The sequence below is a fragment of the Cnephaeus nilssonii genome (assembly GCF_951640355.1).
Source record: "Cnephaeus nilssonii genome assembly, chromosome: Y".
Taxonomy (NCBI): Eukaryota; Metazoa; Chordata; class Mammalia; order Chiroptera; family Vespertilionidae; genus Cnephaeus; species Cnephaeus nilssonii.
This window is the reverse complement of record NC_137096.1, coordinates 2171670-2196741: the sequence shown is the minus strand read 5'-3', so window position 1 is coordinate 2196741 and position 25072 is coordinate 2171670. Positions and strand designations below refer to the sequence as shown.

At 48.1% G+C, this 25072-nt stretch overlaps 1 protein-coding gene across 8 annotated transcripts; it reads right to left on the bottom strand.

The window, feature by feature from the left end:
- Positions 1-4295: 4295 nt before the first annotated feature.
- On the bottom strand, positions 4296-24354 carry LOC307096471 (uncharacterized protein). 8 transcript variants are annotated; one of them, XR_013813294.1, is made up of 7 exons: positions 24175-24354; positions 11349-11466; positions 9285-9384; positions 7036-7134; positions 6021-6234; positions 4616-4720; positions 4297-4507 (listed from the first exon to the last, which is right to left on the bottom strand). XR_013813294.1 is itself a non-coding variant. In XM_079766122.1 (7 exons), exons 3-7 carry the CDS (start codon positions 11420-11422, stop codon positions 4469-4471), a joined length of 417 nt encoding a protein of 138 aa, XP_079622248.1. In that variant the 5' UTR covers positions 11423-11466; positions 13565-13599; positions 24175-24354; the 3' UTR covers positions 4299-4468. The 8 variants fall into 8 exon arrangements, 5 of the variants coding, with proteins under 5 accessions (XP_079622248.1, XP_079622244.1, XP_079622245.1 ...); XM_079766122.1 differs by lacking the exon at positions 6021-6234 and adding an exon at positions 13565-13599 and having other exon boundaries at positions 4299-4507; XM_079766118.1 differs by lacking the exons at positions 6021-6234; positions 24175-24354 and adding exons at positions 13565-13599; positions 16811-23715 and having other exon boundaries at positions 4299-4507.
- Positions 24355-25072: the final 718 nt, after the last annotated feature.

The window sequence follows — 25072 nt, the reverse complement described above, 5'->3', positions numbered from 1 at the left end:
CAGAGTCAATGGTGAATTGATGAAGCCTCCAGCTCCACCGGGTCAGTGAGCATCAGCGAGAAGAATGCGCAAAGAAACAGCAGGGGTGCGATCTGCCAGACCCGGGATTTCTGAAACTCCGCGACACAATGAACCTGGTCTCTTCCACAAGTGAGAGGAACAGGGGAAGGGAGAACCGATACAGATTTCTTCAAAGATGGAAAACGTACCGAAGGAACTCAGCCTGGATGTCTTTCTTGAATTCTGATGTGAATAAAGCTGACAGTGAAAGGACATTTAAAAATACAGGACGTAAATACATTGTAAAAAGGACTGACTTCCATGTCTCTTATATATGGGAGTCTGAAATGCGCTCTCTCTCTTCAGTTGTAAAAGTAACTTTTCTCCACTAAATGGGTTTCACCTGACTTTCCATTTCTACTCTTTTCTCTTTAGTCCTCAGTCCTGGCACCATCCTTTTCCCCGATGTTGGGCTAACGGTGCACCTACTGGTCTGAACCCCAATCTTACAGGACCCTCTACCTCCATCCATGCTCACACATCTGCTTCTTCCAATTTCTCCCTCTTCCCATCCCATGTTAAAAAAACCACACACACACACACACACACACACACACACACACACACACATTTTCAAACGTGGTGATTTTATTTGAATCATCACTAGGCATATACAATGCTGGTGTATGGCTTGGTCTCTAGTTCAAATAAAACATTGAAATTTCGAAACAGAATGAGAACAAAGTTCGCTAAATTATTCCAAATATATTCTCAGACAATTTCATACTCATTACCTCACGTTTCCAAGTGATTTTGAATGTTGCCTTACATAAAGTGCCCACTACACGAAAGTATAAGATTAATTACGGTATTTTCCGGGTATAAGTCGACTTTTTAACCCAGGAAAATCTTCTCAAGTCAGGGGTGGTCTTATACGCCGGGTGTCGTCTTATAGGACGGGTGCTGAAACTTCTGAGCCGGACTGGAGAATCTGCGGTCGCAGCATACCTTGGGGGGAGCTCAAACATGGCCGCACTCCATTCATTTCAATGGAGCCCGATGGAGACCGCAAGTGTCTCCAGTCGGCTCCTTTTCGTGGCGCGTATGGTCTCCGTCCGGGTCCATTGAAATGAATGGAGTGCAACCGGGTGCTCGCCGAATAAGGCGGGGATTCGGCCGCGGCCGTTTTTTGAGCTCCCCGCCACCATATGCAGCGACCGTATGAAAGCAGCAAGGGCTGCGCTGTACAAGCACGGTAGAAGAAAATCCACTCACCAGGATTCGTGAAAAGAAGTGACTTAACGCGGTCCTGATGACAAGGTGAGGGGGCGCCTCACCGGGAAGGTGTAAGTGAAGGGCGGAGCAAGCTGCAGGCGTCCGGGACACCCAGGGTATGGACAAAAGAGATAGAGCTGTGCCCAGAAAAACACGCCTCTTTCACCTGTCTGGCCCGCCCTTGTATCCTATTACCATACCTCCTTCTCTGCCTCTCACATCTCGCTCCTGAGGACTGCAGTGAAGCTGCATTGCTAAGTCCCAGGGACCTGCCCGGCACTTGCTCTCTCTCTATTGTTTGTTATCTTCCTCCTATCATCATCGGTTCCAGTTTGGTTGACAGCTTAGAAAACAAACAGCTTGGCAGCTCCCACGGGTTTATTGTCTTATCCTTCCTTTCAGCTTTAGAGTGAATTAGGAAAAGTTTAATCCACTTGCACTGTTTTATGTTTACATGTTTGATGACAAACAGCCTTATGTTTATAAGTGACAGTTTTCCTGCTAAGTACCTGCATGTCATAAGCATTTGAGTTAAAATTACCGTATTGAAATCAAAGCTGATGTGCCTTTAATTTTTATTTGGTGTGCGTTGGAAGAGGGGTAGTCTCATACGGCGAGTATATCCCAAACTCTATATTTGAACTGGAAAATTTGGGGTCGTCTTATCCGCCCAGTCGTCTTATACGCCGGAAAATATGGTAAGCTTTTAGATGCGTGGACAATGAAATGGCCACATGCACACTGAAAATCAAACTTAAAAAACAAAATTTTCCAGTTAATTTTCCTATAAAGGTAGGTGTGAAATATCTGAACGAAAATAAAGTAAATGTGCCAGAACAGGTTTGGCTCAGTGGATAGATTGTCCGTGTGCGGACTGAGGGGTCCCAGGTTAGATTCCGGTCAAGGGCATGTACATTGGTTGCTGACACATCCCCGGTAGGGGGTGTGCAGGAGGCAGCTGGTCGATGTTTCTCTCTCATCGGTGATTCTAGCTTTCTATCCTTCTCCCTTCCTCTCTATAAAAAATCAATAAAATATATTTTTAAAAAAGAAAGTAAATGTATGTACATGGTAATGAAACATTTTTAATACAATGCTAAGGAGAGGTGTCAGAGAAACCAAGTTGGCGGCATAAGGTAAACACCTATACTGCTGCTTCGCACAACGATTTTAAAACTGCCACTGGAAGACAGAGCAGACATCGTCCGGAACCACCGGAAAGCTGGCTGAGTGGAAATTCTACAACAAGTAGGAAAGAGGAAAGGACTCTGGGACTCAGGAGCTGTGGAGGTGCGGAGACCCGTGTGCGTGGAAAGGGTGGACGGCTGAACACGCGGCTGGCTTATTCGCAGCATGCGGAGAGGGCGGGCAGCAAACGCGCGGCTAGCTTTCTCGTTCGGGAGGAAAACAAAAGCTCCCGACTGCACTGAACTCCAGGTCCGGGTGAGACTTTGAGTACCAAACTCATTCGGGGAGAAAGTGGACTGTCTGGCAGCGGGCGAAACTCGAGAGCAGCCTTTTCACAGAGGTGCGCGCAGCCATTGCCAAGGGACACTGAGAACAGGGCCCTCTTAGGGCGGGGCGGGGCTGGCGGGAAACCAAGGCTGTCTGCTCCACCCGGAGCCTCCGCCCCATCCACGCTGAGCACAGCAGCCCTCCCAGCGGAGACACTGCTGATCCTCACAGCCAATTGGCCTGGAGGTCAACTCCCCCCAGTGATACCAACAACAATCAAGGCTTAACTACAACAAGACTGCACACACAGCCCACAAAGGGCTGCACCAAGAGTGTCCACCTCAGGTAACTGGGGAGGCTGAGCCACTGGGCCCTGCTAGGACACCTAGCACACAAAGCCACTCCATCAGCTCAGGGAAGCAGCTACAATCGGGAGACAAAGAGGCAGGCCACAAAAGAAGGAAATGGAGGAGAGCAAAAGACTGGATATCGAGTTCAAAACCACGGTTATAAGGTTTTTCAAGAATTTCCTAGAAAAGGCTGATAAATTTAACGAGATCCTCGAGGATATGAAAAAGGATCAACTAGAAATTAAGCATACACTGACTGAAATAATAAAAAAAAAAACATTATAGTAGACCTAAAAGCAGACTAGAGCATTATAAGAATCAAGTCAAAGATTTGGAATACCAAGAAGCAAAAAACACTCCTCCGGAAAAGCAAAAGAAAAAAAGAATCCAAAAAGTTAAAAGACAGTATAAGAAGCCTCTGGCACAACTTCAAGCGTACCAACATCAGAATTATGGGGGTTCCAGAAGAAGAGAGAGAGAGCAAGATACTAAAAACCTTTTTGAAGGATTTGTGACAGAAAACTTGCCCCACCTGGTGAGAGAAATAGACTTACAAGTCCAGGAAGCACACAGAACCCCAAACAAAAGGAATTCAAAGAGGACCACACCGAGACACATCATCATTAAAATGCCAATAGCAAAAGACAAAGAGAGAATATTAAAAGCAGCAAGAGAAAAACAGTTACCTACAAGGGAGCACCCATATGACTGTCAGCTGATTCCTCAACACAAACTATGCAGGCCAGACGGGAATGGCAAGAAATATTCAAAGTGATCAACAGCAAGAAACTACAACCAAGATTAATCTACCCAGCAAAGCTATCATTCAGAACTGAAGGGCAGATAAAGAACTTCACAGATAAGAAAAAGCTAAAGGAGTTCATCACCGCCAAACCAGAATTATATGAAATGCTTAAAGGTATTCTTTAAGAAGAGGAAGAAGAAGAAAAAGAGAAAGATAAAAAATTATGAACAACAAATACATATCTATCAACAAGTGAATCTAAAAACAAAGGGAATAAAAAATCTGATGAACAGTATTAACTGGTGAATATAATAGAATCAGGGGCATAGAAAGGGAGTGGACTGACAGTTCTCGGGGAAAATGGGGAGTAGGGGGTGCGGGAAGAGACTGAACAAAAAGCGTACACCTATGGATGAGGACAGTGGGGTGGGGGGTAAGGGCAGAGGGTGGGGTAGCAACCTGGTGGAGGGGAGCTATGCGGGGGGGAAAAAGAGGAACAATTGTAAAAATCTCAACAATAAATATTTATTAAATTTAAAAAACAAACAAAGCTAAGGAGAGGTGTCACTTAATTGTGAAACAACGGTCTTTAAATGACATTTGGAACTTCAGTGCCAGTTTGTTCTTTGGAGTCCTCAACTAGTCAGTTAACAAAGGCCAGATTTGTTCGCTCTTGCTGTTTCTGGAAAGGAAATACGATTTGGGCGATTATTATATACATTTTGACAAGCAAAATACCCCAATGCTGACTTCCCTCCTTAGTTCTTAATATTAAGTGTACACTACTTACCAAATCTTTCACAAGCGTTTTGTGTAATTTGGTCAATTCCTCTTTAAATTCTTTTATTTCTGTGGCAACATGCTCTTCCTCTAGTGTCGTTAAGGATGCCACATTCTGAAACAAGGCGCAGAGCTGAGGTATAAACCACTAAGTTTCATCCCACGTTCTCAACATGTGCAATTACATTTCAAAAGTAGCAACTGTTAATATTCACAGGCTGCTCATTATTTATCCCAAATAAAAAGATGATAATGAATGCATGAAAGTCACTTAAGAATTCTTATTTTTAATGTTATAGTTGAGTCAAATGTTATTATTGTAGAAGTGTAACAGGAAAACGATTTACTGGACACAATGGGTTACTGAACAGTCACAGTCAGGCTGGAGCAAAAAAGGAAAAGCAAAGAAACAAGAAAAAGCTGGACTGGCCCATATCACGAAATACCACAATTTAAAAACTATAGTGAGCTTTCTAGACACCAGCTAACAATGTTCTTAAGTGACTGACCGCCAGTGTAACAGGGAATAACATGATCTGTCACAGGACCTCTGAAAGCTATGGAAAACAAACGTATGCTCTAAACCAGGGGTCCTCAACCTTTTTAAACAGGGGGCCAGTTCACTGTCCCCCACACCGTTGGAGGGCCGGACTATAACAAATTCCTATGCACACTGCACACATCTTATTTTGAAGTAAAAAAACAAAATGGCAAAAACACCTGATGTGGCCCGCGGGCCGTAGTTTGAGGACGCCTGCTCTAAACCTTTCCGCTTCATTCAACAGTCGCCTAGTGCATCCTGTCAGAAGCACTCTGTTAAGTGCTGTGGAGGGACCTAGGAAGGAATACACTCTCCCCCGCCCTCCGTCCCCTATAGGAGTGAGCAAAAGAGACCTGTCAATAAAAATACCAGCACAACTCAAAATGGTCTTATAGAACAATTAAGGAAACACATATGGCCATTACTGTGTAGTGATAAAGAAGATTATTATTTAGTTGAGAAAAGGAGTAAGATTTCACCTGGTAAAGAAGGAATGGAAAGTATTCGAGAGGAGGAATATAAGCACAGGAAGTAATGGTGCATTCCTTCAGAGAAAGCCACTCATCTGGAGAGCGGGAGGGAAGAAAGAAGGGAAGCATGAGACACAAAGGGAGGCTAGCCATGGGGCAGATGCTGAATACCCCACAATGTAAAATGCAAAGCTAAGGACAGGCTCTCAGGAGGAAGGAATAGGATCGGACCATGATACTGCAGAGCTGCCGAGGATGGACTGGAGAAGAGAGAAATCAGGAAAGTGCTCACTGCTAGCACAGCTAGGAATGATGGGTCCTGCACGCGGGCAGCAGCAGTGGGAATGCAAAGAAAGAAATTAAAGTCCAAGTGCAGAGGTAGCAATGGCAGGGCCTGGTGATACCTGGATGGGAAGGATGAGGGACTCTGCAGGAGTCGCAGATAACACTCCAGTTCCTACCACAGAGCTGACACTTAGTAATAAACTTCAGATGAAATCTTCCTTAGCACTTTATCAAATCTTCACACCAATTAGTGACGGGTTCCCAGAGAGCATTAGGGTAAACACGTTGTCGACAGGGAAACAACTGTAAAACAGCTACTGCATACGTATGCTTCTGAAGTTTTTAAAGAATGATTATTTTACAAACTCTTACTATTTTACTTAACCCATTTCGGTTAGTTCTGAACAGCGCCAGAGCAACGTGTATTTGAACAAGATTAATAAGAAGAACATCCCATCCACAGAAGAGGAGGCATATCCAGGATTCGATCACCTCCTACATAAGTATGGGTCTGTGTGGAGCAGAGGCCAATGTCACGAGGACCATCTGCTGGTGTGAGAGTGGAACAGCACATGAACCTGAATTCATAAGCTTTTGGCCTTGCTGTGGCTTTTCCTAACTGTCATGCATCCGGGGCCACTTTGAGTTGCTGTAATAATTCTAACAGCAAATGGGCCATCAGACACTCATAGAATGTATTGGAAAATAACACAGCTATTCAATAATTACAATCGCTATTTCCTATTTTGCATAAACCAGTGAAACAGAAGTGAAAGAAAACTGGAACCTCAACATAGGCTTTTTATGATCCATAAGATAGTCGTTGCTCATCTCCTGAAAACTGATTGTTGAAAATGAAATTAGGATTAATGAATCAATTTCAATCACAATGTGTCTATTCCTAGGTAATAGTCCCCCTTTACCATTTCTTGTTTTAATATTGTAACACTCTTAAGAAATCCTAAAAATAAAAATAAATTTAGCATTTATGATAAACCAAGGTCATTAAACCCAAATGGAAAATAGCTAAGAACTTAAAATGTTGTTCCCACATATCGTGAAACAATTTAGCTTCTACTTCAAAACATACATGATGCTTTATAAGAACGCACTGGGTTACCAAATACAACACACCTGTTTGTGCTCCTTATGTGCAGCTTTCACTTCCTGATGGATCTGATGCAGCCTTTTTATCACTTTTTGAAAACACCTTTGGTGCTCTAAAAAAGCCTTCTACAGGTATAAAAGAAAATAAAACATGGTTAACTTAATATTTAGCAAAACGTAATTCTGCATTAAGTTAAAAGGATTCCTTTAAGTCAGTACGTTTAACAGTTTCTGTGTTCCCTTATATAACACACTAGAGGCCCGGTGCAGAACATTCGTGTACTGGAGGGGGGAGGGGGGAGATTCCCTCAGCCTGGCCTGGGCCATTTTGCATTCCAGGAGTCCTTGGGGGATGTCTGACTGACAGCCTAAGCTGCAGTTGGACACCCATAGTACTGCCACCCATAGTGCTGCCGCTACGCTCACCAGCCATCAGCCCAGCTTGGGGGTGAGTGGCCCTCCCTCTAGGAGCGCACTGACCACGAGGGGGCAGCTCCTGCATTGAGCGTCTGCCCCCTGGTGGTCAGTGTACAGCATAGTGACTGGTCGTTCTGTCGTTCAGTCGATTTGCACGGTACGCTTTTATTATACAGGATTCCAGACATTTGTACTCACCAGTAAAATACAAAAACCACAATATTGGTATACATCAGTCTTTGAGAACAACAGTTCCTTTCTTACCCATATTCAAAACATAGGTGAGTAAGTAGGAAACATCCTTTCCGAACAATATTTAGACACGTCATAACGATTGGCCATTCAGCTTCCACGCAGACGCACTTCCCAGTAATGGAGGCCTTTGTGTTCTTTCACCTAACCTCCAGAAACAATGTTGCCTTCTCCCCTACTTTAGCCATTTCCTGTCAGGGTTGTACCCTGCATTCTCTCGCTCCCAACAATTGTAACATCTATACAACACGAAGGAGAGCAGCCTTGTACTAGTATAGGAACGATATGCCAGGTTTTGTCCAGAAAGGTTTCCAATGACCTTATTTTACATAGGGCACCCTGTATCCTCAAAACTAACCTATGACCAAGGTGCTCTTCTTATGTCCCCTTCGTAGGTGCGGACCCTGACACTCAGCGATACACAATCTGCCCACGGCCCCATGGCTACTCATTAGTCCATCAGAACCGGATCCCAAACATTATGGTTCCAGAGCCCAGGGTCGTGAACACGCTGTACTGTGGGCTGTTTCTCCATGTTCCCCAACATTCCCCCCTCTACCTCTCTCTGTCTGTAGCTCACTCCTGTCACATGATGGCTAATACTCCGTCAAGACTTAACACCCATTGCATCACACACATCCCAGTGTCCCTATTGCCAACCCGGGTCTTCACTTTCCTCCCTCCGGCGTGAATTCACGGTCCATCATAAATCCTACACCCTTGCATTGTGTTACCTTGTCCCCTACTCACTCTGTCCGTGTACGTGCCCAAAGCCCACCCTGAAACACCCAGCCCTCCGGCTGCTCTGCCTTACTTAGCATTGCATCCTAGTCTCCGGATGGATTCATAAGTCACTGAGACACTAGCCTAAGTCAGGCCCGTAGTGAGGCTTGGCAATGAGCCTTCCCAAGTCCCTTCACGGGCCCCCCTCTCAGGAGACGTTTCCACACACTGCCCTCTGCCCTGAGACAGCAGCACCTCCTCCACTGTCCTCCCTCCCCAGGGTGATCAGGTCAGTCCATCAAGCGCGGACCACGCCCTGACCACAGTGACTGGCCCAGCAATGAACCAAGCATCCAGGCTGGATGAGTCCTCCTCCTTCAGAGGCTTTTCTGCTTCAGGTGCCCGACAAAGATGGCTTCCCGGGAAGGTTTGTCTCCGTCCACTGGGGTCCCAACCCGGTGGGGAATCTAGGATGGGAAGCCTAGATTCTGACCCCATGGAGAGAGCCTGAAAGGAGAGGGAGGCAGAGCCCAGAAGACACCAGCTGAGCAACCGGAGCCCAGGCACAGGCAGCTGCACCTGGAGCTAACCGCCCGCCCCTCTGGTCTTCCTCGGATAAACCAAGACACCCCTCTTTTGCAAGTTGGCAAATTTCTGTTCTTGGAAACTGCAAGAATCACAAGCACGAGAGCAAATAGAGACGAAGGGCTTTCCCGAGTCTGGTGGATGCCTGTACTTCTCTGCTTTTCTGTGATCGGGGCCCAACCACATAGCCAGCCATGGGAACGGGACCCCAGCTCTCCTTATGGGTCCAAGACATGAACAGGCTCGCCATCCTGCTCGAGACTTGCCTACAATAAACTAATCGAGAACCTGATACCAACCTTAAAGTTTTGCTCGGCTAACGTGAGGTTCTTCTGAGCTCTCTCCACGTCTTCAAACAAAGTCTCTAATTGATTATTATATTCCTTGGCAAGCTCCTCCCTGGGAAACATAGAGACGGGCACTGTCACACTGCATGTCGCTAAGGTGAAAGTCAGCACATTCAAAACAAACTTCACTTGACACAATTATACCATAAAGGGAAGAAGAGGAGAAGGGAGAAGAGGAACTGAAGTCTCTGGGTGGGAAACAGGAAAATGAAGTGCCTTCCTGTCATTCAAGATTGTGTGTCCCTAACTGGCTAAGTGGGAGGCTCTCTCACATGGCTTGGCTGTTGAAAACGAAGGGGAATTTACTGGTAATATAAATTTTTCTGAAAACGGCATTGCATCTACAAAGTGTTTTGATCATTTTTTCTTGCAAAATAACCTACAGTTTGAGCTATAGACAAACAGAATCATTGGACATAGCATACCCATTTATCATATAACATTTCCAAACGGGAACAGTTTACCTTTTACTCGCTTTGGCACAACAGATATCTTGTGCACATGAAGAATAAACCCAGTTCAGGAAATTTAGAAGATATTTACAATACTAGAGGCCCGTTGCAGGAAGATTCCTGCAATAATGGGGCTTCCTGGGGCATGAGCTCCCGCTGCCGCCACCACCCCGCACTTTCCATCCCACAGCTGCCACCGCCGCCCTGTGCTTTCCCTCCTGCCACCGCCCCACTTTCCCTCCCTCCTCCTGTGTGCTGTCTTCGGTCTTCACTCCGCGCCTGCGTATTCAAATTAACCGCCATCTTTTTTTGGGGGTTAATTTGCATGCTTGCTCTGATTGGCTGGTGGGCGTAGAGGAATGATGGCCAATTTGCATGTTTCTCTTTTATTAGTGTAGGGAAGTGAATATAGCTAAACAGTACACTACACTTATCTTTACATAAGCGGATATAGCTAAATAGTACACTACACTTATCTTTCGTTCAGTTAGCATGTTATCTATACCTATAAAAGCCTAAAAGACCGATTGACCGGTCGCTATGACATGCAGTGACCATCAGGGGGCAGATGCTCAACACAGGAGCTGCCCCCTGGTGGTCAGTGTGCTCCCACAGCCAACCTCTCGTGATCCCTCCCCCCAGCCAGCTGGCCCCAATCGGGCCTGGGAGAGATGGCCCCGATCGCTGGCCAGGCCAAGTACCACCAGTGCACAAATTTGTGCACTGGGCCTCTAGTGATTCTATAATAATAAAAGCATAGCATGCTAATTAGACCGGGAATCCTTCCAGGCGACCTTCTGGATGAAGCCTGGGCTGCGAGGGAAGCCCAGGTCCAGGGTTCCAGAGGGAGGAAGGTGCCAGCAGCCTGGGGAAGGAAGACCTAATCCTGCACGAATTCCGTGCATTGCGACTCAAGTATCTACACTAATAAAAGAGAAACATGCAAATTGACCATCACTCTGCTACGCCCACCAGCCAATCAGAGTGAGCATTCAAATTAACACAAAAACGATGGTGGTTAATTTGCATACTCTAGCGTGGAGCAAAGACCGAAGACAGTATACAAGGAAGAGGGAGGGAAAGCGGATAGCGAGGCGGGGCGGCGGCGGCGGCAGGAGGCGGGAGGCGGGAGGCGGGAGGCGGGATGCGGAGGTAGCGGAGGGAGGGAAGCCCTCTGCCCGCCTCAGAGGGCTTCCCTCCCTTCTCTGTTTCGCTCAGGCCACAGCAAGCCCTACTCTTGCAGGAATCTTCCTGCAACGGGCCTCTAGTATATACATATATGTCATATACATATGTTTTCCTTTAGGAGCCCTAAAACTCCATTGTCATTTGAAAGGCAGAAAGGGTTATCTTTATTGACCTCTAGACAATGCCTCTCCATTCAGTTAAGGTGTGTGACTTTATAGAAATAATGGAGTTTTTTGCTTTGAAAAAAATCGAGCCAAATACAGTTTTCAATAGGGACGTCACCGCATAGGAAATGACAGTGATGCTCTTCAGTGACTTGTCCCCACGGACACTAAGAAGTGACGCACAGTCCTGCCCCTGACGCCCGGCAGCCAACCTTTGCTCCTGCCTCTTCCTGTAGTTGTCTCGCAGCTTGTCGGAAATTGTATCCACATAAGAGTTTGCTTTCATGAATAGTTCTTTTTCCTTCCTCAGAAAAGTCCTTTTCAGAGAATCTACATAAAACATACATATTAACATGTAATGGTGAAATTCGTTTTTCCTGCTTGTTGAAGACAGTATGAGCAATGTTCATTCAGCAGTTCTAGAAAGACAGTATTATTTTTTAATAGGCATCAGTTGAACGACCAAGATTCATGGTTCCTTTCTTGTGCTGTGTAAATGTCTAGTTACCCACACCACCACCATTAATTGTATAACTGTGTGTAGAGAGCACCTGGGAAGGCACATGAGCATTTCTTACATTACTGTCAGCTGAGTCCAGTGGCATTGGCAGCACCATGTCCTAGAAACATGCCATGCCAGAGGCAGGTATGTTGTCAGCCTGGTCCTTTAGCTCGAGTGACAGGGGATGGATTTCATTATTTAAGTTCAGCCAGGCGCAAAGAACGGACGCCATTATCCGGGCTTAGCCAGGAGTGACGATTACAAAGAAGCCACAAGAATGAAACATTTACAGCTTGATCTTTAACCAGGATTCCACATAATTTCCTTTGTTTTAAATTCTTGTAAAACTTCCTGGAATCATACTTTATAAAATAAACACGCTGCTTCACCGGCTCTGTGTCACTGTGTTTCCATCAGAGGGCCAGGTGTCCCAACCGGCCACAGCCTTTCCCCTCTGTCTCTGTGTCTGTCTGTCTGTCTGTCTGTCTGTCTCTTTTTCCATTTTCTCAATCCCCAGACACCCCTACTCAGTATTTGTGTTCCGCTCTCTAGCCGGGCTGGACGCTGTATAAGAGACAAATACTTATATTCTACAGCAGTGGTTCTCAACCTTCCTAATGCCACGACCTTTTAATACAGTTCCTCATGTTATGATGACCCCGAACCAAAAAATTAATTTCGTTGCTACTTCATAACTGTAATTTTGCTATTGTTATGAATCATAATGTAAATATCTGATATGCAGGATGTCTTAGGCGACCCCTGTGAAAGGGTCGTTCCACCCCCAAAGGGGTCGCGACCCACAGGTTGAGAACCGATGTTCTACAGGCTTCAATGTAAGCTGCTGCACCAAAGAAAAGAACCAGGAAAGTCAAAGACAATAGCTACAATGAGAAAACTTAACACTGATATAAAAACCGGATATGTCATTCACTCGGCCACACCAAGTGGAATAGAGGTTATTTCATGCAAACTCTTGTAATATCGCACAGCCGTCCAGTGTACCCGTGTATAAGATAAAAGCATCACTCTTATATCAGCATTGGTAGCACCGTTCTCTCCACACACACAAGAACAAGAGAAACTAAGGAAATCTATGAAACCAAATCACACAAATACTTACTGTATCTGAGAACAAGGCTTTATTGTTTTTAATTACCCGCATACATTGCATGTAGTAAAGGATAAGCACCGTTTTACCAAGACGTTGTTTGTTACATACATGGTATGCATACATACACCTGTTATTATGTAAAAGTATTCCGTACAGTGGTTTGCTTCTAAAACGTGGGAACCGCTGAATTAACACAAACCAGAGCTCCCAACAGTGCCTGGCACAGAGTAAGCGTAAGCACTGAGTGCTATTATGGTCCTTGTCGCTGTTATGCACCTGCCTATGTAAAGGACATAATTCTGTAGGATTACGCAAGGGGTCATGTGACAGCACTGTGCGAAGTCTGCTCATGTGATGGTAATGTGAGTTAGTGAGAGGAGGCAAAAGGCCCTTCTCTCCATGTCTAACACCCACACAAGTCGAATCCTGCGTAGGCACATAGGTGCTGCTCGGCCCACAAGTTGTTTATGACACACAACTGAGGGCCCACAGACTATAATTTATTGAACACTCTGTCACATTCTGTCAATATTTGCAGAGAAATGGAGGCTCGGCGCTAGGGTAGAATTCCTTCTTTTTACCTGGTTGGGGTGGGGAAGGGCGAAGTCAGACCCCTCGGGAGCTAAAGGAAGCAAACGAGTCCCATAGAGGAACTGCTTGCTCCGGAGAGCGAGGGAGATTCAAAGTTGCCACAGAAAAGCGTCCCAAGGCTTTAAAAGGCAGTCATGCACGCCCCTGGTGAGCATTCCCCATTGTCAATGGGACACGGTCTGAAACAGTTTATTTTCATGACACTACCTCCTAAATCATACCTGCGTTTTGGTCAAGGATTTCCTCCAATTCCTCACTGTAAAGGAAGTGCATTCAGTGTTAGTGAAGGGCACCTGAAGAAATGCGCGCCAACGCAAGGTTACAGGGCAGGCTCAAGATCAGTGGTGGATGCGGGGCCGGCGACCTCCGGGCTGACCCCCAGACAGTGTCTGTGTCGCCGGCCTCCTGCCCCCCCCCCAATCCCCGGAAACAGAGCAGTTTGGAACAGCGGAGCCTCCCACCCAGGGCGGCAATGGAGGGCGGCACCTGCGCAGGGACATCTGCGTGTCAGCCCCTCTGCTGGGACGGAGGCCGTGCCTGCCCCTCAGTCCCAAAGGGGTCTAGCCCCCTCCCCCCACCCTCGCTCCCGGGCCTGATAAAGTAAGGGCCCGCCCGGGAAAGTGGGAAGAAGCCTTTCTGTGCAGGTCCGGGCAGTCAGGTCTCAGGGAGTCCCAACGCCCTGCCTGAACCCCATGACCCCTCACAGGGCTGAGCTGCCCTGCCAGGCCGCTGGGTCAGAGGGACAGACTGGGACCCCACCCTCCCCTCGCTCCCCTCCCACACATGTTGGATCCCTCCCAGGACTGGCAGGTCCTTCACACCCGCTTCCCTGTGGGTTGCTGCCCACCCACAACTCCCCGTCCCCGCCGCAGCGGCCGTGGGAAGGATGGAGATGGGAGGGAGAACCTCGGGCACTCAGAGCTGACAGAGCTGAGGGCACCATCTGCTTCCCTTAGCCTTTCTTTCGCGCCTCCTCTCTCAAACCCCAAGGGTCTGGGGGGGGGGATGGTTGGGCCCCTAGGTAGCGATGCAGGGGTGAGTGGCGGTGGATAGGGGGCCTGCTTCTGTGCTTGGAGCCTCTGAGGTGAGCCTCTGCCCAGGCGATGGCCACCCCTGCCCCTCCCCCCGCCCTTCACACAGGGTTCCGCTCCTGTCTGAGGAGGAGCCCAGGCCTAGACCGCGATGGCCACCCCTGCCTCCCCACACGCCCCCCCCTCCCTGAGAGCCGACCAAGATGCCCCCCAACCCATCCAACCCATCCCCGGGTCTCATGAGGAGGCTATGGCGGGAGCTGACCAAGGTCAGCCATATCTGGGCCCGGCTCTCCGGTCAGACAAGGCCACCTTGGTGGTGACAGTGGCTGCAGTTCAACCAGCAGACCAGCTCGGCGTCCAGCCTAGGTTGGCCGCGCTGCAGAGCAGGGGTGGCGTAGTTGGCAGGATTCCAAAACACATTTCTCCGCAGCGCAGGCGGATAAGGATTTAAAATTGGCAAAACCACTCAGGTTCCGGTGGGAGTATGAAGGAAACGACCACCGAGTGTAAAGGGCATTAATCTGGCACCGACCGAAAGCGAACTAGTCTCTGAGGACACAGGTCAGTGGTCGTCCACCGTGAGGGCATACCCAGGAGAGGCTGACTCCCGAAGGCCAATGCCGGGGGTCCTAGCAGTCTCTCTGTGCAAGAGGAGCCCAGATGGCGGATTACACCAACCGACCTATTCCCGATCCGGAGACTCGACCCCGGAGCACCACCGGGTCGTCTAGGTTCGGTCCAAAATCGAAACTCCCCTTCAAATTCAAGGAATTCAACTAAGGGAAACGGAAAGTAAAGGAAAATGAAACCTTTTGAAGAATAAATTTACAGCAGAGCCGAATTTATGAACAAAATTTTGAAGAAACTAGCTAAAACTCTCTCTAATTTTCGAAAAAAAGTAACAACTCTCCATCTAGAAACCACATACTGCAATAGGAACACCCCGCATACACAAGGATTCTGTCCGTTGGGTAGGTACGGACCAAGGCTCCGTCTCATTCAACACCATGCAGAAAGTTAAAACTTCTTTAACAAGCTTTTCAAAAGAAATGACCCTACCGAGCCTAACGTACTACCAGAAAGCAAATGGAGGCCGGTAGAGGACGCCCTGAGGGCCAAATATAAAATGCACACAGCCCCAGGCCTCAACCAAAACATGGTAGATCCTAACATTCTGATTCCAACAATAGAAAGGGCGCCACCACAGCAGGAAGTAGGAATAGTACTGCAGACCATCCATCACCTGCAGGAGGACACCGACCAGGGAAGATCACCGGCACAGAAGGCAGTTGCAAAATGCTCCAGCAAGCCAGGAGTAGTAAAGAAGAAGGTAATAAAATCTGAAAATGAAGGGACTGAGGAATCGGTAGAATTCACCTCATTTTCAAGGCAGGAACTAGCGGAACTCAGAAAATTATTAATTAAAGGGGAATTAATGAACGTAGAGTGGCTTGTAAAAATATACGAACTTGGAGGCCACACGTCTATGTTAAGTGCAGATGAACTCACAGCAGTGATAGATGCAACAGAAGTAGCCAAGTTAAAAACAGCAGTAAAGGAAACTGCAGAACAACTCTCAAATACAGGAAGATCATTCTGGAGCTGGATAGGAGATGCATGGAGAAGAGCGTTTCCATCAGTGGACCTGTCTTCGGGACAGTTTTCAGCACACTGGGAGTCTCCTACACAATTACAGGCCCAATTACGGAAACTGGTGATCCTAACTGGCCTCTATAAGCCAGATGTGAGCTCACCATGGGAAAACTGAGATGTAGAAGGGATAGTCAAGGTACTAATAAGAAACGCTCCAGATGGCTACAAAATGCAGCTTCAAAACCTTATCGCAAGGTCCGACACCGCAGAGCATATTAAAAGGAAAATCCAACTGCACCAAGACCTATCACCAGAAAAGAAATTCGCCTTCGCGGTAGAGGAATCAAAGAAATACTCCTTTCCCATGCAAAGGTATAGAGGACCTCTACAGCCCTTAAAAACACCCCAAACCAATCAAAACAGGCAGAATGACCAATACAGACAAGGACATGCTTATTATTGGAGAAGGAACAATCTGTTCTTCAAGGACAATAATAAATTCAGAAATAATAATAATAATAACAACCCATTTAAAATAACCCATGTAGAGGTAATAACCACCCATTCAGCAGAAACCCAGCAATCCAACCACAAAATCAAAACAAAAAAAAAAACAACCCTTCAGGACAGAGACTCAAGACAACAGTCCATTTCAAAATAGTCAAAACCCCTTCAGACAGAATCAGGGAAACTGGAGAGGCCCCCGGCGAGCAGCAAGTTCGGCAAGAGGGGGGCCATACCGGACACCAATGCCAGAACATGACTTCTACACTCCAGACCCTGAGGAAACCCCACCCAAGGTGCCTATATTCAGTAACCCCCCATTGGTTACAGACTCACCATTCCACACCATCCATGACCACAGACCATACATATCCCTCCAAATCTCCCTGGGGAGCGGGCCATTACAATGTAAAATCTTGTAATAGACACCGGCTGGCAGGTCTCCCTGCTGAAAGAAACCACCGCTTACAGAAACATTTCAATGCAGAACCAAAGAAAGTGAAAGGATGCACTCTCAGGGCTGGCGTTCCGGAGGCTGTTCTGGGATGCAGAGATAGTTAAGATTAAGTGGGCATAGTTCAGTTCCCAGAAAAGAGCGTGCTGAACTCCCCTTTAGTGCTTATCAGTAAATGTCCTGGTCTTTGTTGAAACAAATTAAAGACATCCTGGCTTCTAGTTTCTGTTAAAGCAAACTCCTGTTTTTACGAGCTTTCTGTTAAAGATAAAGCATTCCGTTCCCACGAGAACGGGCCATCTCCCCCACCTTTCCACCCCCACCTGCGTGTGGTTTTTGCCCATAAAAGCTTGTAATCAACCCTGGCTCAGGGCTCCGGTCAGCAGTCTCTTGTCAGAGTTGCTGCCTGTGAGTCCCTGCGCTGCGCTTGAATAAAAGAAACCTCTTGCTTTTGCATCAAGACTCGAGTTCGGCGTTTGATTTGGGGTCGTCGCTCTGCCACAGGGTCGTCACGGCCTTACATTTGGAGGTTCCACCGAGATTGATCGACCACCCCTCAAACGTCAGAACCGACCTTGGAGGTAAAGGGGCCCCCTTGTTTTGTTGTCTGTTGTCCGGTTCGTCTGATAATTGTTTCAGTATTTCTGGTTATTTCTGGTTCTGGTGACAGGTTGTTCTCTCTGTAAGGAGAGGGCTCCTCTGACCGGTTAGAGTCCGGTCAGAAAAACTGTCAAACTGGGGGACGCCCCAGATTCAGGAGACGACCGAGTAAAATTGGTCGTCGTCGGGTGTCCGGCGACGGGCGGATTGAAGTCCGGCCGGACAATCTGGAGGACGGGAGTCCGTCCGTCTGGTTATATTAGGTCATTGTTTCAGTCTCGTTGGGCCCGTTGTCTGAGTGTTTTGTTCATTGTTGTCTGTCTTTGTCCTGTGTTTCAGTTGGTCTGGTTCTGTGTGCACACTTCTGGTTTTGCAGCCGTTCGGCGACTCGTAAGAGTGACCGAGCAGTAGTCGGTAGACGTGCCTGGAGGACCACAGGTTGCAGCCCTGGGGGACGCCCCAAGGGTGGAGGAGAGCCAGGGACGCCTGGTAGTCTCCGTCTGGGGGGGTGTAAAAACCCCCGTCTGGGGAGGTGTAAAAACCCCAGTCTGGAGGGGAGTGGCTTTCCCTCAAAACTCTGGGACGAAGCGGGTCGCTCCCGCTGGTTGGCACATCGTCCAGCTGTTCCCAGGTGTCTTTGTCTGTTTGGTTTCTGTGTCTTTCTGTGGACTTCTGTGGACTTACTGGACGGACGTTATGAGATAGACTCAGTCCACTCCAAGTGAGTGGAAAGGGGAGCTTAACCCCCCCCACCCGGAGGCCATAGAGCTTCCTCAGGCAAATTAATCAGGTGACTGTTTAAACTCTGGTAAATATCTAATAGGAGTCAAAACCTCAGATTGTTTGGTATATAAATATATAAATATAAAAGTATTTGTTGTCTCTTTCTGCTTTTAATTTATTTAAAGATGGGGCGGACCTGCTGTGGCGGAATACAAAGGTCTTTATCAGCTGCTGAGACACCTTTTTCTCAGAGTCCTTTGTTCTCCGTCAGAGAGGGAATCAGCCCACTTAGATAATAAAAATTCCTCTGTTTGTATAAATGAAGGTTTCAGTTTGCTCTGATTTGTGAATTTACTGTATTAAATTGAATTTTAAAGTCCTAAGGTTGATTTAAAAATATCCATTTATAACATTTCAAAGAACAAAAGAACTTTTATTTACAGCTTCCTTATCTCTTTTGGTGCTGGGAGACTCCCAGCTAACAGCTTCGCTGGGAGGAGAGATTTTCAAGGCCCTGTCCCTGCCTGTGACATCATAGTCCAACGTGAAACTAAGGCTGAAGTTACTATTAACTCTTTATAGACCCCGTTAACCGTTTGTTTAACTTACTGTTTTCAGTTATTAGGATCCTCATAGAGGACATAACCTGATCTTTCCCTTCCTCTCTCATTCTGATTCTAATAGCATCTGTAACTGGATTAAAAATCTTTTCTTTCAGGAAGCCATCCAGGCTTTCAGCTCACAAGAAATCTCCTCCTGCGAGAGGAGAAAGGGACCCCCCAGAAGGGGCTGGAGGCTCTCCCTCTCAACAGGTGTTTGTTTTGTGTTTTGTCATATCGGTATCAGGACTGTTTGTTTTGTCTTTTTGTCTTATATTTTCTGTCATAATTGGGCCCTATATGTATATATTATTTATTGAATTTTCATTTGTCAAGGTTTTGTCAGTTTATTATCAGTTTGTTAAAATCCTCTCAGAGGAGAGGACATTGAGTGGTTCTTCCCTTCCTGTGTAACCTTTGACTGTGTAATTGGATTACTGAGCTTTTATCAAGGTTCTGCCTCTCCTGATATAACGCTCTATGTGTAACCTGTCCCTCCCCGAGCCGGACTGCAGGATGACTTTTCCTTCAACACACTGGTCCCGCCAACTGGCCTATGGCAGAAGCCAGAAAAAGCGACGGTAGGAAAAGGAGGCCCCCATCAGGGGACTTAGAGGCAGTATTCCTGTTATCTGCTTAGATCCCAAGAATGTAAGAATACTTGTTTACTGAAATGATATAAGGACAGATGTTTATTTGATATTTTGTTATCTGCCTGGTTATAATTATTTGTTCATATATAGAAATCTATAAAAAGAAATAAGAAACATTTAATTTGTTTAAGGCTGGGTGCTCTGACACATAGCAAATCGCCCTGAGTGGCCACTGGGATTTCTTTTTTCCCAGGGGTGTTTGCTCTCTGTCAGAGGGGGAATCGGCCCGCCTAGCAAAAGTTCTGTCTAAGTTTATTAATTTGAAGGTATAACGTTGTAACAATTGTGGTCCAAGAGGTTAAAATCAGGGACCAAGTTTTAAAGTTAACTATTTATAAGAAGGAAGCTTGAGCTGGCAAAGTCACCAAGTCTGCCCAGCAAGCTCAAAAACTGAATGAATCTTATTTCTGACACCTGCTGCCACCCAGTCTGAATCAGTGGTGGAGAAACGGTCTCAGAAGTGTTTGTCTCAATTGGCCATTTAACTTTGATGTGATTAATGATTACAGCACATTGTAAAATCTTTAGGAAGGAAAGAAAAATATTTTGTGGGCCACTTGGTCCTTGTGTGTATGTGTCAACTCTTAAATTATAGTTTTAAAATCAGTAATTTTAATAGAAACACACTCAAGCAGAGGGGCTTTTCAGAAAGGTCAGGGAGTCTGATTGCAGTGTAAGGGTCACTGGTTCCCCCCCACCCCCCATGCCACCTTCATTGGCAGGAGACAAGCGCTTTTCCCAGTGGGAACAGAGAGTGGACTGCCAGATGAAAACGCCTCGGTGGGAGCCTTCCTTCGCCACCTGGGACCCGCGCCGCGCTCCCTGCCTCTGCCCACCCAGCGTCCATCCCCTCCAGGGGTTGTTTTGAGTAGCTGCTGGAGGCAGCGATGAAAAGGGAAATTCCCTTGTGACCCCCTGCGCCCCAATGAGACCCAAGAACCCCTGACGTCTCCTTGGACACTTTTCACCGTGTTCTGTTAGGGGACTTAAAGCCATGTTCTGTTAGGGGGCTTAAAGAAGGCACAGCTAGTAATTCCCCTTTTCAGGCTTATCAGAATCTGAGATCATTATCTGTAGGAAGAATGTGGCCATTTGGGACTCAAGCGGCTAGAGGCCTGGCTAGCCTGGGAACCGGCTGCAGAGCCTGCTCCCTCCCCCGCTGCCTTTTCTAGCATACAATACTGAAACATTGATTGCTAGACATGTTTAGAAATACTTAATAGAAGGTCTGAGGCATGGTTATGCATTTTTGAAGGACATAGAAGAAAGGTTTGAAGGCTAATTTGAAATTGTGAAGATTTTTGTAAAGGTTTGTGCATGTGATAAGATAGAACAGAGAAAAGTAAAAAGAAAGAAAAGGCCAGCAGCAAATAGGAAGCGGGGGCACTGCAAGAGAAAATATCCTGGCAGGTTACCTAGAGAAGCAAAAGGGGAGACTCAGACTCCAAAGGTCTTTAACTTAGAGGAAGAGAACTGACAGGACTGGGGCTCCTTTCCATTGAGCCCCCAGAAGCGCAGGGTAACCTTACAAGTGGGGGGCAAACCTGTTAGTTTCCTGGTGGACACTGGGGCAGCCTATTCAGTCTTGACAGAGCCGATGGGACCCGTAACCTCTAAGAAGACATCAGTCCAGGGAGCCACCGGACAAATTGCCTGTTTTCCTTAGACATCAAAAAGGACTGTAGACCTCGAAAGGACACGGTGACGCATTCATTTCTGATCATGCGAGAATGTCCGTACCCCCTATGTAGACATGACCTCCTGCAGAAACTATTTGGATGTGCCACCATATCCTTTGAGGGGGACGGAGCGGGAATTCCTACGGGCAGTTGGATACTGCCACCTGTGGATATCGGGGCTCGCGGAGATTGCTAAACCTCTGTACTCAAGTACTAGGGGAATGCATCCACTGAACTGGACCGAAGTGGAACAACAGGCCTTTGAGAAGCTAAAGAGGGCTCTCGTCTCAGCACCTGCCCTAGCCTTGCCAGACGTCACGAAGCCCTTCCACCTCTACGTGAGTGAGGTAAGGGGCATTGCCAAAGGGGTTCTCATTCAGACTCTAGGTCCCTGGAAGAGACCTGTTGCTAAGAGGCTAGACCCCGTGGCAGCAGGGTGGCCAGCGTGCCTCTGGGCAGTGGCCACCACAGCATTGCTGGTAAAGGAGGCAGATAAGTAGACTCTGGGCTAGGAACTAGCCCTGACAACACCCCATGGTGTGGAGGCCCTCCTTTGAGGTACTCTGAAGAGATGAATATCAAACACCAGGATCACCCAGTGCCAAGCTCTTCTCCTAGACCAGCCCTGTGTCCGGTTCCATAAGACACTGGCCACCAACCCTGACAGCCTGCTTCCAGATGATAGTCCAGAGGAACCTATGCAGGGCTGCACAGAGGTAACAGACGCAGTATGAACAGCTCGCCCAGACCTGACAGCACGGTTGGGAGCAGTTATGTTCAGTTTTAGTAACCCTGCCGTACCTGGACCTACGCAGACCCCCTCTTACACCAAACAAGAGGAGAAACTGGCAGAACAGAAGCAAGCCATCAAAGGACCAGATAGTTGGTGGATCCTACCAGATGACAGACTGTTGGTCCCAGAGGCTCTAGGTCGGACGTGAGTTGCCCAGTTACACCAGGCTACCCACTTAGCATCACCAAGACTTCTGAACTTCTGCAAGGCAGGTACTCTTAGATAAAATAATTAAAAGCATAGTCACTAGAAATACAGTTTGTGCACAGGTAAATACTAAGCAAGGTAAGAGGGTCGCCCTGAGAATTCGGGCCCCACAGAAATTACTCCAGGAGATTATATCTAGCTTCGGGCTGCCAGTAGTCATAGGATCAGATAACAGCCCCGCCTTTATAGCCAAGGTATTTCTGGGTATAGCTCAAGCCTTAGGCCCAGAATCTGGACAGGCATGAGCAGGACTCTAAAAGTACTTTAACTAAATTTGTCCTAGAAACCGGTGAAAACTGGACCAACCTCCTGCCCTTCACCCTCTTATGGGCCAGGTGTACCCCCTACCGGTAGGGGTTTCCCCCTTTTAGAGATCATATATGATAGACATCCCCCCACCGCTTCCTTTCCAGGGACAGGAAGAAACTGAAAGCTGGAATTCATAACCATTCCCTTCCTTAAGTCCTTACAGGCTCTATACCCAGAGAGCCACCCATAAGCTTGTTCGAGATGCACTGCCAGTGCCCACCGCGGACCCTGTACATCCCTTCCAGCCCGGGGACTCGGTATGGGTAAAGAAATTCACTGCCCAAGGACTCACCCCAACCTGAAAGGGATACTACACTGTTATCCTGGGCATGCCCACGGTTATTAAAATGAACAGCACCCAGATCTGGCTACACCACTCCCAGCTCCTGCACCAGGAAACGGCCTAGATCCTGGCAACCAGCAGCCTCACCCGTGAGATCCCTAGCCTGGGCTCCACGCAGGCCAAGAGGAGACTCGACACCTGCAGGAGGGGAACTGGACTTCAGTGAGGACAGTACTGATGGGGACCATGGTACTGAAGTATAATAGCAACCATACTTAGATAAAAACTGCTGTTTGAATTTTAACCCTGCTATTCTGGCTTTTGTACACACTTGCTTGCTTGGACAATAGAATAGTTTGAAAAATTGATACAGCCGATCCCCTTGGTTCACCACCCTCATATCCACCCTGATGGGTCCCCTTATTATACTACAAAAGTTCCATGATTGGAACTCCCCAAAAAGAAAAGGGGGGAATGAAAGGATGCACTCTCAGGGCTGGCGCTCCGGAGGCTGTTCTGGGAGGCAGAGATAGTTAAGATTAAGTGGGCATAGTTCAGTTCCCAGAAAAGAGCGTGCTGAACTCCCCTTTAGTGCTTATCAGTAAATGTCCTGGTCTTTGTTGAAACAAATTAAAGACATCCTGGCTTCTAGTTTCTGTTAAAGCAAACTCCTGTTTTTACGAGCTTTCTGTTAAAGATAAAGCATTCCGTTCCCACGAGAACGGGCCATCTCCCCCACCTTTCCACCCCCACCTGCGTGTGGTTTTTGCCCATAAAAGCTTGTAATCAACCCTGGCTCAGGGCTCCGGTCAGCAGTCTCTTGTCAGAGTTGCTGCCTGTGAGTCCCTGCGCTGCGCTTGAATAAAAGAAACCTCTTGCTTTTGCATCAAGACTCGAGTTCGGCGTTTGATTTGGGGTCGTCGCTCTGCCACAGGGTCGTCACGGCCTTACAAAAGGACCTACAGGACATATTGCAGGAGTCACAGGAAATGTGACCCCAGCCTACCCCACACGAGGAAAAATACTACACAAAGGCAAACAAGCCCTAGTCTCACCTCAGGCTCAAAGCATATTGGATACAGACATCCCACCAACAGTATTTTGTCACATTTCCCACACACCCAGGCTCCATGAAATCAAAACTTTCCTCACTGCACTACACACACCTCCATTACCATTACCAGAAGCAAACACAAATTCATTCGCACCCCAAGACCCTCTACAAGGACACAAGAATGTAACCGAAACACTTAAAACACTTTTAGAAATTACAAAATACAACAAACATTTCCCACAATGATTATTTCCCACGTTAAAGGGTCACGTTATTACAACCAGGGGACACGGAGCGACTCCCATCCCAGCGCAGCAGAAAGAAACGCCGCCGCCGGGACACTTACCTCCTGAGCGTTCCTCGGGCGGGGGCTCCGCCCGGAGAGTAGATGGGCTTTGGGGGTGTCTTCTTCGTGTCACGGCCTCCGAGTGTCCGTCAGCCAAGGGCTCACGGAGCCGCTAAAGGACAGAGTGCGGGCAAGGCTGGGGCTCAGGCAGCAGGGCGGCTCCTCTTCAAATATGAGGGACCTGGCACGCCCCCTGACGCCACGTCAACGGCCAGGCCGCTGCGTGGACTCCCACAAGGCATTGCGCGACCCAGTGACTGGAGGGCCCCACCCCCTGCAGGTTCCGCCCCACCCCCTGCAGGTCCCGCCCCGCCCCTGCTTCCGCCCCGCCCCTCCTTCCGCCCCGCCCCTCCTTCCACCCTCCTGCTCCCTCCCGACTCAGCAGGTACATTGCTCTCAAGTTGCAGTGCAAGTTCTCTGGTGGCCAGCGGCTGGGCGGGCATCCGCAGCCTCCCAGCCTCGGCCAGCCGGCACTCCAGGGGTGCATGGGCGCTGGCCCGGGGTCTCAGGGTCCTGGCTGCCTGCGCGCCCTGTGCCATGGAGGGCGCCGAGCCCCACGCGCGGCCCGATCGCCCGGCTGAGGCCGAGGCCGAGGGGCGCACTGCGGAAGGCGCACGCCTGGTGGAGGTGCAGCTGAACGGCGGCGCCCCGTGTGGCTTCACCCTGAAGGGCGGCCGCGAGCACGGCGAGCCGCTGGTCATCAACAAGGTAGGGCGACCTCGGGCCCCGCGCGGTGACAGCCCGCGGGCCCCGCGCGGTGACAGCCCGCGGGCGGGCGGGGGGCTCGGAGGGGGTTGGGCACCGGAGGGAGTCGAGCTTTCGCGCCCAGGGCTCCAGGACGCGCCCAGTCCTGCCTGATCAACTTGGGGAGGTGGCCTGCGGGCCACGGATAGGTGTG

Coding starts and splice junctions, on each gene's coding strand:
- LOC307096471 (XM_079766118.1), bottom strand. Junction 7,135..9,284: donor TAGCCGAGCAAAACTTTAAG/GTTGGTATCAGG, acceptor TTATACCTGTAG/AAGGCTTTTTTAGAGCACCA. Junction 4,508..4,615: donor AAACGCTTGTGAAAGATTTG/GTAAGTAGTGTA, acceptor TTTCCTTTCCAG/AAACAGCAAGAGCGAACAAA.